Here is a 19370-nt window from a genome sequence, read left to right on the forward strand (position 1 = left end):
GGTCTCTTTCTCATCATTAATGTTTCTATCTCTCTCTTCCTTTCCCTTCATCTCTGAAATCAACAAAAATATATTAAAATTTTTTTCTCAATGCAACTTAATTTTTATTCCAACTCACCATGTTGATCCCTTCATTTGTTTCTTTTTATTCAATTTGTTGCAGTTACACTGGTTAATAAAATTATACAGGTCTCAGGTGCACAATTCCACAACATATCATCTGTATACGACATTGTATGTTCACTATTCTGTAGGAAAATTTTTTGTAGGAAACTATTTTCAATTTAGCACATCAAGACTTTGAATGTTGTATCTTAGTACAGACTCGTAAAATATTTTTTATTTTCTCTTATCAAAACAAATATTAAAGCCTATTTAGATATTTTTTGAAAGAACAAAAGTAATTCATGTTACATCTAGCATTCAAAGAAAGACTAATACTCTTTATCTTCTGTAGACTTCTTTATTTTCAGCTTCAGTGGGTGGCTAAGGGTAAACAAGTGCATTTATTCTCAAAGTCCCTGGAGATCTTCCCATTTCCTATCAATGATATGGTATGCTTATTTGTAAAATTCTTTAGCAGATTGTGTCACCTGTCTTCCCTCTTGACATTAAATTTGCAAAATTAGCTTTAAGACATGTTTCTTTTTACTTCAAGTCAGCAGATTGCAGAAGTCATTTTTGCCACTGGATGGTGGTACAGTTTAAAAGATAGGCCAGATAGGGTCAAAATATAGGGTCAATTAGGGTTCTGTCAATTTATGTGAATTGACAGCATGCATTTTCTAATTCATTCAGCACCTCCTGTGTTGGAAGCCATGTCTCCTTGCATGGGATACAGAGATGAATGATATAGTTTCTGACTTCATTACATACACAGTCCAGCAGAGAAGACTGACCAATGTAAATCAGTAAGAGGAAACATTATTTGGTCACAAAAAACTCAAACACTGGAAATGGACAAATGCACATTAAAATTCTCAAGTTGCTATTATAATAAGAATACATTGGTTAAAAGAATTACCTCTTTATCATCTGATTGCCTATTTGCTAGTATACATTCATAAACTGCTATTAAAATTACAGTGCGGCCTGTTAATAGTAGAGAGTAGCTTCATGTATATACAATGCTTAGCTCACAGTAGATTTATAGAAAATGTTAGCTTGGTTCTAGTGGGGCTGGTATAGCAAAATATCATAGACTGGGTAGCCTATAAACAACAGAAATTTAGCTTTCACTCTTCTAGAGGCTGGAAGTCTCAGATCAGGATGCCTACATGCCTGGCTGATGGCTCTGTTTCCAGGTGGCAGACTTCTTGTATCCTCACTTGGCAAGGGATCTCTATGAAGCTTACAGAGGGCACTAATCCCATTTCTGAAGGCTCCACTCCCATGACTTATGCATTTTTCAAAGACTCCGCCTTCAATGCCATCACTTCGGGTACTATGGTTCAATACATGAAATTTGGGGCCACACAACCATTAAGATCATAGTACTTGGTTTCTTTTATTCCTTGATTTCATCCATCTTCCAAATTTCTCCTTTACTGAGTTCCAACAAGAAACCATTAAGTAATAAATATCATATAGCAAGATAATTTATATAAAAATGCATTGAATGAAGTTATAAAAAACAGGCTATGATAACCCACAGCCTTGCTAGAATTTGGTTTCAACTCTGTCCAAAGCATCATTCCAGAAACTTAGAAAAGTAGTTCCATTGTTATAGATAAATTTCTATAAAATAATAGTAGGAGGTCCATGGTGCAATGGAAAATGATAGCAGTAAAGCACAGTTTTTGAAATATAGAAATTTTACTGAAAGAAAATAATTCCTGAGTTTCCTCTTAAACAAATTAGAATTTTGGGGCTGGGGGAGAGGAGGTAGTGGAAGTAGCATTCAGATAGAGGTAACATCCTGGACAAAAATTCAGAGTGAAGGTGGGCATGATGTCTTGGAGAACAACTTCCACAATTTCCTTCATCCTGGTTCTCCTTCACACACAACTCCTAGGAACTACTAAAAACCCTGGTATTCAGGCTGGAGACCTTCTCATTTATTCATGAATTTCTAAAAATTATACTTAGGGCTCCGGCCTCTGTGTGCTAGTGTTGGCTCATGCACCACAGCTCCTGTATTATTCAGAGTGCAAGAGACACAGAATGACCCTCAGAATCCAGCAGCTCACACGAGTTATTAGACCCCACTGCAGGACTACCCACCACTGAACTCTCTCCCCCATGCAGCCAGTGCCAGTGGCCAGTTTCCTGGTGTAAACACCACTGGAAATGAGTGTTTATGGGGAATGAAAGCAGGCCTTAGATACAAATAGGCCACAGCGTGAACAACAGTGAAGAGGGGTGACATCTGAAGGGTAAGCGTCCTTGCATCCCTCACTTCCTTGTGTACATAACCCACTCTGGAGGCAGAGGAAGCTATGCCAAACCACCTGCAGGCCAGGAACACAGTTGGGGCCCCTCCCTCCTCCAGCGCATGCCCACCAGAGCCAACCTTACAACAGACACAACCCATGCTGGGAGTCCTTGCAGGGTGGAGCCCCTCCCCCATCTTCTGCACCAGAACATGTGTGTGTGTATCCTGGCACAAGGAACCCCCTCCCCTCTCTCCCTACCCCCACTTCCATCTTCTGCACCAGAACAAGACAAGGCTGAATAATAGGAGAGGAAAGAACCTGGAGGAAGTCAGGGCTTCCTGCAAAGCTTCTCCAGAAAGACCTCCTCATCAGGAACCTCCATGGCTGTCCTTGGCTCAGACCAGGGCGAGTGCAATGAGCACTTAGAATCTTAAAATCACAACCCTGCACTCCATGCTATGAACACAGCCCTCCCTGAGGAAGAGATTTGGAGAGGGCTGCCTGAGCACATGTCCTCAAATTGGGGCATGTGCCTTCGTGTCCTCTGCAGGTCATTTCCGTGATTTCTCAAAGCAGTTGTCCTTTCTCCTAGCAAGTCTGAATGTTTCATTAAACAATTCTGGCCATGACATGTAGACCTGGGAAACATGAGATACTTCCCCCTGACTCCATTCCCCAAGTTTTTCCAACACATTTACTGTATTAGAATACGTTTTGATTTTGTTTCTTTAGTACATGGAGGTTTTTCAATAAATGTTGATTTGCAGATGTTTCTGTTGTAAGGTTGCTGATATAATATGGAGCAAGACTTGGCTGGACTAGTTTCTGTTCAGGTAGCAGGTAGTATGGGAAGAATTTCACCCTCTCCTCCCTGCTTTTTTCTATCATGTGCAGAATTTCTATTATATGGGAGTCTTTTTCAGTGAATGTTCCCAGTCCTTTACCCTACCAACCATAGGCAGTCTGCTGCCACAGCAGTGAGTGAAGCTTGTCTCTCCAGGGATTGGGTTGCAATTCTCTGGAGTCCGCACCCCTCATCTCCCTGGACCACTTTCCTAACAAACCTCTCCTCTCACAGCACAAAACACAATGCTCTTTCATATAATTTTGACGGACATTACCAGACATTTATGCACAATATGAAAATAAGTATCAGACAAGTTTGTTAAGGGCCGCCAGCTGCTGTGATTCAGACGCAGATGGAACCAAGGGCAAAGATGAGCCGATCTTTCAAAGAGCAAGGGTGTGCGTCAGAGGCAGGAAACTTGGAAGCCTCTGAGCAGGGCTTCCAGGCTCAGATGGGCAAGCTGGGTTGTAGGTGGACGCAGGTTTCTGAGAAAGAGGGTTGGGCATGGTGGCTAGTGACCTGGCTTTGGCTCATAGTGCTCGTGGGACTCCTCTCCTGGGCAGTGGAATTTTAACAATTTGGAACAAACCAGGACCTTGCGATGCTAAGCCCTGTTAGCAAGTGGAATCATGAGATTTTCCTCCTTCCCGACCTTTATGTCAATCATTTCCCCAGGGAGCCAAGACATTCAGTACCTTATGATGATGGCTCTCACAAATTCCATGTCTACCAAAGAACAACAGGCATATGTCAGGATTGTGTGCCGTTTTGTTTAGTGGTGGAGCCAAGGTGCACAGTGGAGTCCTTTTACTTAAAGTTCTCCTTCTTATAGGGGAAGCAGCTAATAGGAGTCTAATAAGTTACTTGTTCGCAAATAAAATAGAAGATGCCAGTGAAATGTGAATTTCAGAAAACAGCAAACAAAGATACACATAAAGGTATGTTGCAAGTACAGTGTGGACCCAATTACCCTAAAAACCAATCTGTTGGGTATCTGAAATCTAAATTCCATTGGGTGTCTATTATTAATAGATGGAGCCACCTATTCTCCCGCACTCCAGATAATCTATAAATTCGCCATTTACTCCAAGTTCAAAATTCACTTACAGAAAAAGGCCACAGTGGAGTGCAAGTCTCCTCAGCCTGTTTCATTTTGTATAAAAACCTGTACCTTCTGTCACAGACCCCTGAGCTGCACGTAGAAGGTGACCACACTCAGGGCATCAGAGAGCAACCGTCCTCTGGCTTTTCCACATTTCTCTTTTCATTTCAAATATTTTCTTCTTCCCGGGGCTTTTCTCTTGCACTGAGCCTGGAGGGGCCAGTTGTTCCATTTAACAAAGGTCCTGGTGAGATCTGGCCATTCTTAATGTGAGAGTGGGCAGCATCCTGTAGCAGGCAATATTTATACATGCATATTTCATGCTGACATTTCTATGAGACTTTCTTACTAATTTTAAATAAAATCCTATTTCCTAAGCTTGCCTTTTCATTTGAAAAATGGCCTGCATGGGATAAATGTTTTATAACTTGGGACATTGCTGCTCCAAGTAGTGTCTGCATTTATTCTTGGCAAAACCTAAATTCCTTCCTGTTGCTCCAGGTTCAAGTGAATCTTCTATTTAGCTTTCAGCGTTGATGGATGGGTGAGTGGGTGTATGAATGAAGGTATAAATAGATGATAGACAGATAGATACATACATACACATACACGTACACATACACAAATATACGTGGATAGCCGTGGCTCCTGTTCTCAGTGATTAGAGCATTGGCCTGCACTGCAAAGGGTCTTGAGTTCAATTCCTAATCCAGAGCACCTCCCTGGGTTGTATGTTTGATCCCTGCCCCTGGATGTTTGAGAGGTGTGTTTGTTAGTCAACCAACTGTTTTATCTCTCACATGGGTCTCTTTCTCATCATTAATGTTCCTATCTCTCTCTTCCTTTCCCTTACTCTCTGAAATCAACAAAAATATATTTAAAATTTTTTCTCAATGCAACTTAATTTTTATTCCAACTCACCATGTTGATCCCTTCATTTGTTTCTTTTTATTCAATTTGTTGCAGTTACACTGGTTAGTAAAATTATACAGGTTTCAGGTGCACAATTCCACAACATATCATCTGTATACGACATTGTATGTTCACTATTCTGTAGGAAAATTTTCTGTAGGAAACTATTTTCAATTTAGCACATCAAGACTTTGAATGTTGTATCTTAGTACAGACCTGTAAAATATCTTTTATTTTCTCTTATCAAAACAAATATTAAAGCCTATTTAGATATTTTTTGAAAGAACAAAAGGAATTCATGTGACATCTAGCATTCAAAGAAAGACTAATACTCTTTATCTTCTGTGGACTTCTTTATTTTCAGCTTCAGTGGGTGGCTAAGGGTAAACAAGTGCATTTATTCTCAAAGTCCCTGGAGATCTTCCCATTTCCTATCAATGATATGGTATGCTTATTTGTAAAATTCTTTAGCAGATTGTGTCACCTGTCTTCCCTCTTGACATTAAATTTGCAAAATTAGCTTTAAGACATGTTTCTTTTTACTTCAAGTCAGCAGATTGCAGAAGTCATTTTTGCCACTGGGTGGTGGTACAGTTTAAAAGATAGGCCAGATAGGGTCAAAATATAGGGTCAATTAGGGTTCTGTCAATTCATGTGAATTGACAGCATGCATTTTCTAATTCACTCAGCACCTCCTGTGTTGGAAGCCATGTCTCCTTGCATGGGATACAGAGATGAATGATATAGTTTCTGACTTCATTACATACACAGTCCAGCAGAGAAGACTGACCAATGTAAATCAGTAAGAGGAAACATTATTTGGTCACAAAAAGTTCAAACACTGGAAATGGACAAATGCACATTAAAATTCTCAAGTAGCTATTATAATAAGAACACATTGGTTAAAAGAATTACCTCTTTATCATCTGATTGCCTATTTGCTAGTATACATTCATAAACTGCTAATAAAATTACAGTGAGTCCTGTTAATAGTAGAGAGTAGCTTCATGTATATACAATGCTTAGCTCACAGTAGATTTATAGAAAATGTTAGCTTGGTTCTAGTGGGGCTGCTATAGCAAAATATCATAGACTGGGTAGCCTATAAACAACAGAAATTTAGCTTTCACTCTTCTAGAGGCTGGAAGTCTCAGATCAGGATGCCTACATGCCTGGCTGATGGCTCTGTTTCCAGGTGGCAGACTTCTTGTATCCTCACTTGGCAAGGGATCTCTCTGAAGATTACAGAGGGCACTAATCCCATTTCTGATGGCTCCACTCCCATGACTTATGCATTTTTCAAAGACTCCGCCTTCAGTGCCATCACTTCGGGTACTATGGTTCAATACATGAAATTTGGGGCCACACAACCATTAAGATCATAGTACTTGGTTTCTTTTATTCCTTGATTTCATCCATCTTCCAAATTTCTCCTTTACTGAGTTCCAACAAGAAACCATTAAGTAATAAGTATCATATAGCAAGATAATTTATATAAAAATGCACTGAATGAAGTTATAAAAAACAGGCTATAGTAACCCACAGCCTTGCTAGAATTTGGTTTCAACTCTGTCCAAAGCATCATTCCAGAAACTTAGAAAAGTAGTTCCATTGTAATAGATAAATTTCTATAAAATAATAGTAGGAGGTCAAAAGTGCAATGGAAAATGATAGCAGTACAGCACAGTTTTTGAAATATAGAAATTTTACTGAAAGAAAATAATTCCTGAGTTTCCTCTTAAACAAATTAGGATTTTGGGGATGAGGGAGAGAAAGTTGTGGAAGTAGCATTCAGATAGAGGTAACATCGTGGACAAAAATTCAGAGTGAAGGTGGGCATGATGTCTTGGAGAACAGCTTCCACAATTTCCTTCATCCTGGTTCGCCTTCACACACAACTCCTAAGAACTACCAAAAACCCTGGTATTCAGGCTGGAGGCATTCTTCATTTATTTGTAGATTATTAAAAATTATACTAAGGGCTCTGGCATCTGTGTGCTAGCATTGGCTCATGCACCACAGGGCCTGCATTATTCAGAGTGCAAGAGACACAGAATGACCCTCAGAATCCAGCAGCTCACAAGCCTTATTAGACTCCCCCGGCAGGCCTGCCCATCACTGAACTCTCTCCCCCATGCAGCCAACGCCAGTGGCCAGTTCTCTGGCCTAAACACCACTGGAAATGAGTGTTTATGGGGAATGAACACAGGCCTAGGGTACAAATAGGCCACAACGTGAACAACAGTGAAGAGACGTGACATCTGAAGGGTAAACATCAGTGCATCCCTCACTTCCTTGTGTACATAACACACTCTGGAGGCAGAGGAAGCTATGCCAAGCCTCGTGCAGACCAGGAACACAGGTGGGGCCCCTCCCTCCTCGAGCACATGCCCACCAGAGCCAACCTTACAACAGACACAACCCATTCTGGGAGTCCTTGCAGGGTGGAGCCCCTCCCCCATCTTCTGCACCAGAACATGTGTGCCTGCATCATGGAGCAAGTAACCCCCTCCCTCCCATCCCCCACCTCCATCTCTGCACCAGAACAAGACAAGGATGAGGAACAGGAGAGGAAAGAACCTGGAGGAGGTCAGGAGTTTTCTGCAAAGCTTCTCCCGGCCTCCTCATCAGGAACCTCCATGGCTGTCCGTGGCTCAGACCAGGGCAAGTGCAATGAGCACTTAGAATCTTAAAATCGCAACCCTGCACTCCATGCTATGGAGACAGCCCTCAGTCAGGAAGGGATTTGGAGAGGGCTACCTGAGCACATGTCCTCAAAATAGGGCAAGTGCCTTTGTGTCCTCTGCAGGGCATTTCAGTGGTTTCTCAAAGCAGTCATCCTTTCTCCTAGCAAGTCTTAATGTTTCATTCATGTAGGCCTGGGAAACATGAGATACTTCCCCCTGACTCCATTCCCCAAGTTTTTCAAACACATTTACTGTATTAGAATACTTTTTGATTTTGTTTCTTTAGTACATGGAGGTTTTTCAATAAATGTTGATTTGCAGATGTTTCTGTTGTAAGGTTGCTGATATAACATGGAGCAAGACTTGGCTGGACTAGTTTCTGTTCAGGTAGCAGGTAGTATGGGATGAATTTCACCCTCTACTCCCTGCTTTTTTCTATCATGTGCAGGATTTGTATTATATGGGAGTCTTTTTCAGTGAATGTTCCCAGTCCTTTACCCTACGGACCACAGGCAGTCTGCTGCCACAGCAGGGAGTGAAGCTTGTCTCCCCAGGGATTGGGCTGCAATCCTCCGGAGTCCTCACTCCTCATCTCCCTGGACCACTTTCCTAACAAACCTCTCCTCTCACAGCACAAAACACAATTGCTCTTTCATATCATTTTGACATACACTACCAGACATTTATGCACAATATGAAAATAAGTATCAGACAAGTTTGTTAAGGGCCGCCAGCTGCTGTGATTCAGACGCAGATGGAACCAAGGGCAAAGATGAGCCGATCTTTCAAAGAGCAAGGGTGTGCGTCAGAGGCAGGAAACTTGGAAGCCTCTGAGCAGGGCTTCCAGGCTTCAACGGGCAAGCTGGGCTGTAGGTGGACGCAGGTTTCTGAGAAAGAGGGTTGGGCATGGTGGCTAGCGACCTGGCTTTGGCTCATAGTGCTCGTGGGACTCCTCTTCTGGGCAGTGGAATTTTAACAATTTGGAACAAACCAGGACCTTGCGATGCTAAGCCCTGTTAGCAAGTGGAATCATGAGATTTTCCTCCTTCCCGACCTTTATGTTTATCATTTCCTCACGGAGCCAAGACATTCAGTGCCTTATGACGATGGCTCTCAAAAATTCCATGTCTACCAAAGAACAACAGGCATATGTCAGGATTGTGTGCCGTTTTGTTTAGTGGTGGAGCCAAGGTGCACAGTGGAGTCCTTTTACTTAAAGTTCTCCTTCTTATAGGGGGAGCAGCTAATAGGAGTCTAATAAGTTACTTGTCAGCAAATAAAATAGAAGATGCCAGTGAAATGTGAATTTCAGAAAACAGCAAACAAAGATACACATAAAGGTATGTTGCAAGTACAGTGTGGACCCAATTACCCTAAAAACCAATCTGTTGGGTATCTGAAATCTAAATTCCATTGGGTGTCTATTATTAATAGATGGAGCCACCTATACTCCCGCACTCCAGATAATCTATAAATTCGCCATTTACTCCAAGTTCAAAATTCACTTACAGAAAAAGGCCACAGTGGAGTGCAAGTCTCCTCAGCCTGTTTCATTTTGTGTTAAACCTGTACCTTCTGTCACATACACCTGAGCTGCACGTAGAAGGTGACCACACTCAAGGCATCAGAGAGCAACCGTCCTCTGGCTTTTCCACATTTCTCTTTTCATTTCAAATATTTTCTTCTTCCCGGGGCTTTTCTCTTGCACTGAGCCTGGAGGGGCCAGTTGTTCCATTTAACAAAGGTCCTGGTGAGATCTGGCCATTCTTAATGTGAGAGTGGGCAGCATCCTGTAGCAGGCAATATTTATACATGCATATTTCATGCTGACATTTCTATGAGACTTTCTTACTAATTTTAAATAAAATCATATTTCCTAAGCTTGCCTTTTCATTTGAAAAATGGCCTGCATGGGATAAATGTTTTATAACTTGGGACATTGCTGCTCCAAGTAGTGTCTGCATTTGTTCTTGGCAAAACCTAAATTCCTTCCTGTTGCTCCAGGTTCAAGTGAATCTTCTATTTAGCTTTCAGGGTTGATGGATGGGTGAGTGGGTGTATGAATTAAGGTATAGATAGATGATAGACAGATAGATACATACATACACATACACATACACATAAACATACACAAATATACGTGGATAGCTGTGGCTCCTGTTCTCAGTGATTAGAGCATTGGCCTGCACTGCAAAGGGTCTTGAGTTCAATTCCTAATCCAGAGCACCTCCCTGGGTTGTATGTTTGATCCCTGCCCCTGGATGTTTGAGAGGTGTGTTTGTTAGTCAACCAACTGTTTTGTCTCTCACATGGGTCTCTTTCTCATCATTAATGTTCCTATCTCTCTCTTCCTTTCCCTTACTCTCTGAAATCAACAAAAATATATTTAAAATTTTTTCTCAATGCAACTTAATTTTTATTCCAACTCACCATGTTGATCCCTTCATTTGTTTCTTTTTATTCAATTTGTTGCAGTTACACTGGTTAGTAAAATTATACAGGTTTCAGGTGCACAATTCCACAACATATCATCTGTATACGACATTGTATGTTCACTATTCTGTAGGAAAATTTTCTGTAGGAAACTATTTTCAATTTAGCACATCAAGACTTTGAATGTTGTATCTTAGTACAGACCCCTAAAATATCTTTTATTTTCTCTTATCAAAACAAATATTAAAGCCTATTTAGATATTTTTTGAAAGAACAAAAGGAATTCATGTGACATCTAGCATTCAAAGAAAGACTAATACTCTTTATCGTCTGTAGACTTCTTTATTTTCAGCTTCAGTGGGAGGCTAAGGGTAAACACGTCATTTATTCTCAAAGTCCCTGGAGATCTTCCCATTTCCTATGAATGATATGGTATGCTTATTTGTAAAATTCTTTAGCAGATTGTGTCACCTGTCTTCCCTCTTGACATTAAATTTGCAAAATTAGCTTTAAGACATGTTTCTTTTTACTTCAAGTCAGCAGATTGCAGAAGTCATTTTTGCCACTGGGTGGTGGTACAGTTTAAAAGATAGGCCAGATAGGGTCAAAATATAGGGTCAATTAGGGTTCTGTCAATTCATGTGAATTGACAGCATGCATTTTCTAATTCACTCAGCACCTCCTGTGTTGGAAGCCATGTCTCCTTGCATGGGATACAGAGATGAATGATATAGTTTCTGACTTCATTACATACACAGTCCAGCAGAGAAGACTGACCAATGTAAATCAGTAAGAGGAAACATTATTTGGTCACAAAAAGTTCAAACACTGGAAATGGACAAATGCACATTAAAATTCTCAAGTAGCTATTATAATAAGAATACATTGGTTAAAAGAATTACCTCTTTAACATCTGATTGCCTATTTGCTAGTATACATCCATAAACTGCTAATAAAATTACAGTGAGTCCTGTTAATAGTAGAGAGTAGCTTCATGTATATACAATGCTTAGCTCACAGTAGATTTATAGAAAATGTTAGCTTGGTTCTAGTGGGGCTGCTATAGCAAAATATCATAGACTGGGTAGCCTATAAACAACAGAAATTTAGCTTTCACTCTTCTAGAGGCTGGAAGTCTCAGATCAGGCTGCCTACATGCCTGGCTGATGGTTCTGTTTCCAGGTGGCAGACTTCTTGTATCCTCACTTGGCAAGGGATCTCTCTGAAGCTTACAGAGGGCACTAATCCCATTTCTGAAGGCTCCACTTCCATGACTTATGCTTTTTTCAAAGACTCCGCCTTTAATGCCATCACTTCGGGTACTAGGGCTCAATACATGAAATTTGGGGCCACACAACCATTAAGATCATAGTACTTGGTTTCTTTTATTCCTTGATTTCATCCATCTTCCAAATTTCTCCTTTACTGAGTTCCAACAAGAAACCATTAAGTAATACATATCATATAGCAAGATAATTTATATAAAAATACATTGAATGAAGTTATAAAAAACAGGCTATAATAACCCACAGCCTTGCTAGAATTTGGTTTCAACTCTGTCCAAAGCATCATTCCAGAAACTTAGAAAAGTAGTTCCATTGTTATAGATAAATTTCTATAAAATAATAGTAGGAGGTCCATGGTGCAATGGAAAATGATAGCAGTACAGCACAGTTTTTGAAATATAGAAATTTTACTGAAAGAAAATAATTCCTGAGTTTCCTCTTAAACAAATTAGGATTTTGGGGATGGGGGTGAGGAGGTAGTGGAAGTAGCATTCAGATAGAGGTAACATCGTGGACAAAAATTCAGAGTGAAGGTGGGCATGATGTCTTGGAGAACAACTTCCACAATTTCCTTCATCCTGGTTCGCCTTCACACACAACTCCTAAGAACTACCAAAAACCCTGGTATTCAGGCTGGAGGTATTTTTCATTTATTCATAGATTTTTAAAAATTATACTAAGGGCTCTGGCATCTGTGTGCTAGCGGCTCATGCACCACAGGGCCTGCATTATTCAGAGTGCAAGAGACACAGAATGACCCTCAAAATCCAGCAGCTCACAAGCCTTATTAGACTCCCCCGGCAGGCCTGCCCATCACTGAACTCTCTCCTCCATGCAGCCAGCGCCAGTGGCCAGTTCTCTGGTATCAACACCACCAGCAGTGATTGTTTATTGGGAACGAACGCAGGCCTTGGACGCAAATAGCCCACATTGTGAACAACAGTGAAGAGGGGTAACACCTGAGGGGTAAGGGTCCGTGCATCCCTCACTTCCTTGTGTACATAACCCACTCTGGAGGCAGAGGTCATTATGCCAAGCCTCGTGCAGGCCAGGAACACAGTCAGGGCCCCTCCCTCCTTCAGCTCATGCCCACCAGAGCCAACCTTACAACAGACACAACCCATGCTGGGAGTCCTTGCAGGGTGGAGCCCTTCCCCATTTTCTGTACCAGAACACATGTGAGTGCATCATGGCACAAGGAACCCCATCTCCCCAACCCCACCTCCATCTCTGCACCAGACAGGCCAAGGCTGAGGAACAGGAGAGGAAAGAACCTGGAGGAGGTCGGGGCTTCCTGCAAAGCTTCTCCCGCAAAGCCTCCTCATCAGGAACCTCCATGGCTGTCCTTGGCTCAGACCAGGGCAAGTGCAATGAGCACTTAGAATCTTAAAATCGCAACCCTGCACTCCATGCTATGGAGACAGCCCTCAGTCAGGAAGGGATTTGGAGAGGGCTACCTGAGCACATGTCCTCAAATTAGGGCAAGTACCTTTGTGTCCTCTGCAGGGCATTTCAGTGGTTTCTCAAAGCAGTCTTTTCTCCTAGCAAGTCTTAATGTTTCACTCATGTAGGCCTGGGAAACATGAGATACTTCCCCCTGGCTCCATTCCCCAAGTTTTTTCAAACACATTTACTGTATTAGAATATTTTTTGCTTTTATTTCCTTAGTACATGGAGGCTTTCCAATAAATGTTGATTTGCAGATGTTTCTGTTGTAAGGTTGCTGATATAATATGGAGCAAGACTTGGCTGGACTAGTTTCTGTTCAGGTAGCAGGTAGTATGGGAAGAATTTCACCCTCTCCTCCCTGCTTTTTTCTATCATGTGCAGGATTTGTATTATATGGGAGTCTTTTTCAGTGAATGTTCCCAGTCCTTTACCCTATAGACCACAGGCAGTCTGCTGCCACAGCAGTGAGTGAAGCTTGTCTCCCCAGGGATTGGGCTGCAATTCTCTGGAGTCCGCACCCCTCATCTCCCTGGACCACTTTCCTAACAAACCTCTCCTCTCACAGCACAAAACACAATGCTCTTTCATATCATTTTGACATACATTACCAGACATTTATGCACAATATGAAAATAAGTATCAGACAAGTTTGTTAAGGGCCGCCAGCTGCTGTGATTCAGACGCAGATGGAACCCAGGGCAAAGATGAGCCGATCTTTCAAAGAGCAAGGGTGTGCGTCAGAGGCAGGAAACTTGGAAGCCTCTGAGCAGGGCTTCCAGGCTCAGATGGGCAAGCTGGGCTGTAGGTGGACGCAGGTTTCTGAGAAAGAGGGTCGGGCATGGTGGCTAGAGACCTGGCTTTGGCTCAGAGTCCTCATGGGACTCCTCTCCTGGGCAGTGGAATTTTAACAATTTGGAACAAATCAGGACCGTGCGATGCTAAGCCCTGTTAGCAGGTGGTATCATGAGATTTTCCTCCTTCCTGGCCCTTACGTCTATCTTTTCCCCACGGAGCCAAGACATTCAGTGCCTTATGACAACGGCTCTCACAAATTCCATGTCTACCAAAGAACAACGTGTATATGTCACAAGTTTGTGCCGTTTTGTTTAGTGGTGGAGCCAAGGTGCACAGTGGAGTCCTTTTACTTAAAGTTCTCCTTCTTATAGGGGGAGAAGCTAACAGGAGTCTAACAAGTTACTTGTTGGCAGATAAAATAGAAGATGCCAGTGAAATGTCAACTTCAGAAAACAGCAAAGTTAAAGTAAAGGTATGTTGCAAGTACAGTGTGAACCCAATTACCCTAAAAACCAATCCGTTGTGTATCTGAAATCCAAATTCCATTGGGTGTCTATTATATACCAGATCGGGCCACCTATTCTTTCATTAACATCATTCAAAACATACTTTTCATTTTAAGGAACCGTACAGCTTCATATTGTAAGAATCTAGCCTCCAGAAATAAAGCAGAGTCACGTTACCAGTACAGAGACAATCATTATGGTATACACTAAGTAAAATTAAAATAAATATATCTAGACATACAAGTATATTACTTTTAACCAGTGGAAAAAAGCCGAGAGCACTTAAAAAAATAGTTTGCATTTGCTTTTAGTTGCATAATACATCTCTGAAAACATTTAAAGGAAACAGATAACAGTGGTATTCTATGAGTAAGAAGACTGTGCTTCTAGGCAAAGAGGCAGGAGCAAGATGCGTCACCGTATTTTCCAGTTTGTGCAATTATACTGTAAACTATGCAAGGCATTGCTTGTCTAATATATTACATTAAAATCATTGGAAAGGTTAAAAAGTAAGCATTGAACAATGGAATATTCTGAGAGGGAAAAAAAAGAGTAGTGATTTCTGGTCTTGGTCATGTAGGCTACGGGGCCTTCTCCTGATGGATTGGAGTAAAGGGGATCATTTGTAAAACTGGGTCGGCTACATTCTGCAGAGCTCCCAGCACTGGGTGGCACTTGGGGCCACAGGACTGCTCCCCCCAAAATGATGGGCACACAGCACCCCAACAGGCTGGATCTGCTGAGTCAACTTGAATTTCAAACACTGGGTTCCATGTAGCCCCAAGTTCTTTAGGTTTTAATTTTGTTCAGAAAGTGTAGTCTGTGTTGAAGTAAGCCAAGAGCTGGCTGAGAAGCAGGTTGAGGGACCCAAACTAGGCTGATGGATCAAGAACTGAGATAAAGGGAACATCAAGAAAAGCATTTTTGCCATGAATCCGAAAAACTAATGTATAAATGGCCGAAAGAAGCACACACCAATTGTGTTATCACTTAAAATTTGAAAGAAGATGCTGGTTCTTGCCTACCGGCCATAGCCCTCCATGGAATGTCTTCCCCCGCCCCTTCCAACCCCATCCAGGACACCTACCCTTAGCTCCTCCCACAATGCAGAATGTCTGGAATTCTGCGTCCTGACATTTAAATTCAGCCTCTTCCTTCACTGGATCTTGAGTGTCTGTTGGAGCAGATCACCTCCTGGACCTGCACTTGAACTCTCTCATCCTCTCTCAGCTTTCAGGAATGGCTTCAGATGAAGGTAAGCCTATAGGTTGGCATGGGAGTTGGAGGTTGATTAGCTACCATAATGTCCCTCAACACCTGGGATTAAAACATGATACTTCCACTGGAGAAACGTAGTTCGGACTGAAGTAGGGGAAGGAGAGAGAACTGTCCTCCTCAAGGGCCGTTCACCAGGAGAGATTGAGAGTCCGAAGAAACCTGTGACTGAACAGGAGGGGTCCTCAGAGGTGAGTCAGGATGACTCAGGAGAAATGCCTGGGTATGGAGGCAGCAGGCACACGGAACCTTTCCAGAGGGCAGACATGCCACTTCCACATGTGTATAGAGAATAGTGGGCTATGTCGTGGTGGTGGCACAGGGAGGGTCACAGGAAAGCTAGTCCTGTGTCCTGTTCTTCAGGTACCTGGAGTTCGCCCACAATAGCTAAGGGATTTCAGTTTAGGATACCGGAGCTACTGGCGCAGTCGGGAGAGGTAGTTCCAGCCAGACAGTTGTCCAGCGCTGTCTGTGGTAAAGTTCACAATGAAATGACTGCCCCGAGGGCTGGGCTGGAAGGTACTCCAGCTGCTGCAGCCCATGCTCCTCTGCTGCTTCCAGCCCAGAGCTCATTTCTGAGCTCAGGGAGCTGCTTGCTGTCCTGGGCTCCACAGGGGCAGGGCAACCGGGTACCTCCCACCAACACAGGGAGTCCAACCATGACCTCTTGGTTCCTAGGTTGGTTCTCAACCACTGAGCACCACAGACCAGGCTCCCTGCCTTTTATCTTCGAGATGAGGGGTTTGCTCGTAGTCCACGTCCCTCCTTCATAGACTGAGAACAAACGTGGAGCTTTTCTCTTGGAACGTGTTGCTTTTCTCTTGGAACATCTGTCAAGGCAGATTCCTTTTTAAAGGGGACAAGGGGTGTAGCACAGAAGCAGGAAGATGATCTGTATCATTAGTAAACGTTTTAGGACACCAGTCCTGAGTAATTAGGGGCTTATGATGTGTACCTAAGAAGCAACTGAACAGGGTAGTGGGGGCAGGGACTTGGAGAATCGGGGGCTCTACACATCCTCACATTTGACTCTTTTGGATACTTCCCTTGGACATCTCCCCTCCCATGGTAACATGGCTTCAGAGGTTCTGACCGAGTCGCACCAATGTTACTGACCCCCCAATACTGCCCTCAGTATCACATTCTCAGGGGGTGGAAGCTGGAGTCCCTCACACTCTCTCCTCTTTCCTCTGCAACAGTGTGCATTATCTGGAAGCCTTTACCCAGAGTCCGGAGGGCCCGAAGACCCCTGCTGCTCCAGGAGAACCTGGCACTCGAGGCTATCCCCGCTGAGGCCGTGCAAGAAATCATGGATGTCAATTATGGGCTGGTGGGGCTGGCCCAACCGGCCATGGGGGAGCCAAGTGGAGAAAGGGAAGAGGGCAGAATGGAGCCACAGCAGGGAGAGATTGCGATCCACCTAGACCCAGATACGCTGAGCTATGTTGACTCTCTGTTCTCCCAGGAAGACTTGCTCAACAAGGTGGGTTGGCTCTGAGCTCTGAGGTCCTCAAGATTCCAGAGTGTGGCACTCCAGCACCCAGACCTGGGTTCTGCCCAGTCAGATTGGATTAAGCTCTGTTCTTTGTTTCTGAGCTGGGTGCACGCATGGTTGATGAGTGTGTGGGTGTGTCTCTGTGTGCATGTGTGTATGTTGTGTGTGTGGTGTGTGCTTTCAGTGTGTGTATATGTGGGTGTGCCCTTGTATTTGTATGTGCATATGTTCCTCTGTGTGTGTGTGCATTTGGAGCTGATGGCCATGAATAGTAAAACACTCACCTTGTGCAAGAGGAGAGGGTGGGTTTTTGCTTTTCTACTTTTCCTCCATCTCCTGCTTATACCTTCTTCCTTCTGTTCCAGGTGGATGAGATCCTTCAATCCCGATTCGTGTCCCAATTACTTTCTGCAGATTCACATTTGGATCTCTTGGCTCTAACTAAGGAGTTGTTGGAGCTGGAGGAAGCACTAGCTCTTGTCTGGGTGAGCCAGGGGAGGAAGGGAACTTTAAAAGATGGGAGGGGGCTTCAGGTGAGCCATGGGAGGGAGGGACAGATGCCTGAGAGTTAGAGGAGGAAGGGTCCCTATGTCAGTCATGGAGGGAGGGACTCCGGGTAAACCAGGGCAAAAAGTAGCTCAGAAAAGGAGGTGCATCTGACTCCGCCACCCCAGTGCTGCCTGTAAGCATGGCATACCTAGGAGCCAGCTCTTTGGTGGGTGAAGTACAAGAGGACAAGGAAGAGAGAATTGTAGACAGAAAAGGATGATGGGAAGGAGAGGATTGTGTGTGGGGGGAGGGGGGACAGAAAGAGAGAGAAGGACACAAAGCTGGGAATATGGCAGAGGGATACAGAGGAGAACCACATGTCTGTTTGGGATTTGAATCACGGTGTCCCCCCTTTCACACCTTCCCCGACACCATTGTCCATCACCCACACTACCCCTCCTCTCACACATGTGTGCAGAGCATGTCACTATCCCCCCTTTTCCTCCCAGCTGTTAGAGAAGCTGCGCCTGGCCGAGGAGGAGGAGGAGGAGAATGGGGAGGAGCTGGCAGCTTTTCTCGATGGTGCACTCCAATCTGACTCCGGTCCTTCTGAGTCTGTGGCCAGCCAAGGTGCCCAGAGTGATGACTACGGCCCCCAGGAGGGGGTCAATACCAACGCCTGCCCACCGGATGACTTCAAGGATGGTCAAGAGCCTGGTCATGTAGATGCCCAACTGGCCGGGCCCCAAGCCTTTGCTGGCCCTTCAGAATCTCAGGAGTGCCCACCCCTCGGGGCTCTGGGTCCCCCCTCTGCTCCCCAGGGTCTCGAGCACACCGATTCTGGCCTGGGCCCCAGGGATGCTGCCATTCCCAGGCAGACCTCTCCTGTCAGGGGGCGCCGCCGCCGCAGGCCAGTGGCCAAGTCCAGTGAGAAGGAGGGGCCCCTCCCCGACCAGGTCTTTGCCGTGGCCTCTCTTAAGAGCGTGTCGCCCAGCGCTCTCTCTCTGAGTCCTGTCCCGGCCTCCGACCTTGCCTGCCCTAGAGGTCGAGGGGCCCGGAAAGCTGCCCAGTCCCGGCCTCCAAAGAGAAAGTGTGAGCAGTCTGTCGCAGGGAGGGGAAGGAAGAGGAAGAGGTACAACAGCCAGTGTGGAGCAGTGGGGGGCCCCTCCTGCCCCGAGTCTGGCGGCCCACAGTAAATGTGACGTGGCTGTGCCCCAGAAAAGCCCGGGGCTCCTTTTCATCCCAAAGATATATAATTCTGGCTGTTCTAGAGATGTGGGAAGGTGGGAGGTAGGGAGGGAGGGCAGGGCTGTTAGGGTGAGGGTGGGCTTGGGGGGCTGGGGGTAGGAACAGCACCTTTGGGACATTGTATTCCAGTTATGAATAAAGATAGTTGTGCATGAAAATGTCTTTGTCTCTGTACTCGAGTCTGCGCTGCTCCTTGGGGAAGGGACCCAAGAGGAAGGGAATGCGGGAGGTCAGGGCGCTATGGATTCACAGGCCAGGCTCAGTCCCTGCTTCCAGATGGAGATGGCTCTCCTTCTGCCTGCTCCTGGCAGCACTCAGCTCTCTGATCCCCGGGGACCCCTCCCATCATCACTTCTACTCCCAAGGCCAGAGCTAACGAGGGCCTCCCGGAAGCAGTGAGACAATGGGGCTCCGCCATTCTCAGCTCCTCCAGGGTTTCCTGTGTGGGTGGCCTGACTTAGACCAAAAGGC

General features: G+C 44.3%; 1 protein-coding gene across 1 annotated transcript; it reads left to right on the plus strand.

The window, feature by feature from the left end:
• Positions 1-15551: 15551 nt before the first annotated feature.
• LOC123651907 (NUT family member 2F-like) lies at positions 15552-18928 on the plus strand. Its single transcript, XM_045577912.1, has 4 exons — positions 15552-15647; positions 16867-17150; positions 17528-17647; positions 18161-18928. Exons 1-4 carry the CDS (start codon positions 15632-15634, stop codon positions 18845-18847), a joined length of 1107 nt encoding a protein of 368 aa, XP_045433868.1. The 5' UTR covers positions 15552-15631; the 3' UTR covers positions 18848-18928.
• The last annotated feature ends 442 nt before the right edge of the window (positions 18929-19370 follow it).

The sequence above is a fragment of the Pipistrellus kuhlii genome, unplaced genomic scaffold, assembly GCF_014108245.1.
Source record: "Pipistrellus kuhlii isolate mPipKuh1 unplaced genomic scaffold, mPipKuh1.p scaffold_m20_p_9, whole genome shotgun sequence".
NCBI classification, from domain to species: Eukaryota; Metazoa; Chordata; class Mammalia; order Chiroptera; family Vespertilionidae; genus Pipistrellus; species Pipistrellus kuhlii.

Bases quoted from the DNA above. Each gene is read 5' to 3' on its own strand.
- LOC123651907 (XM_045577912.1), top strand. The intron at 17,151-17,527 runs GTGGGTTGGCTC...CTTCTGTTCCAG, and splicing joins AGGAAGACTTGCTCAACAAG to GTGGATGAGATCCTTCAATC. The intron at 17,648-18,160 runs GTGAGCCAGGGG...TTTTCCTCCCAG, and splicing joins AAGCACTAGCTCTTGTCTGG to CTGTTAGAGAAGCTGCGCCT.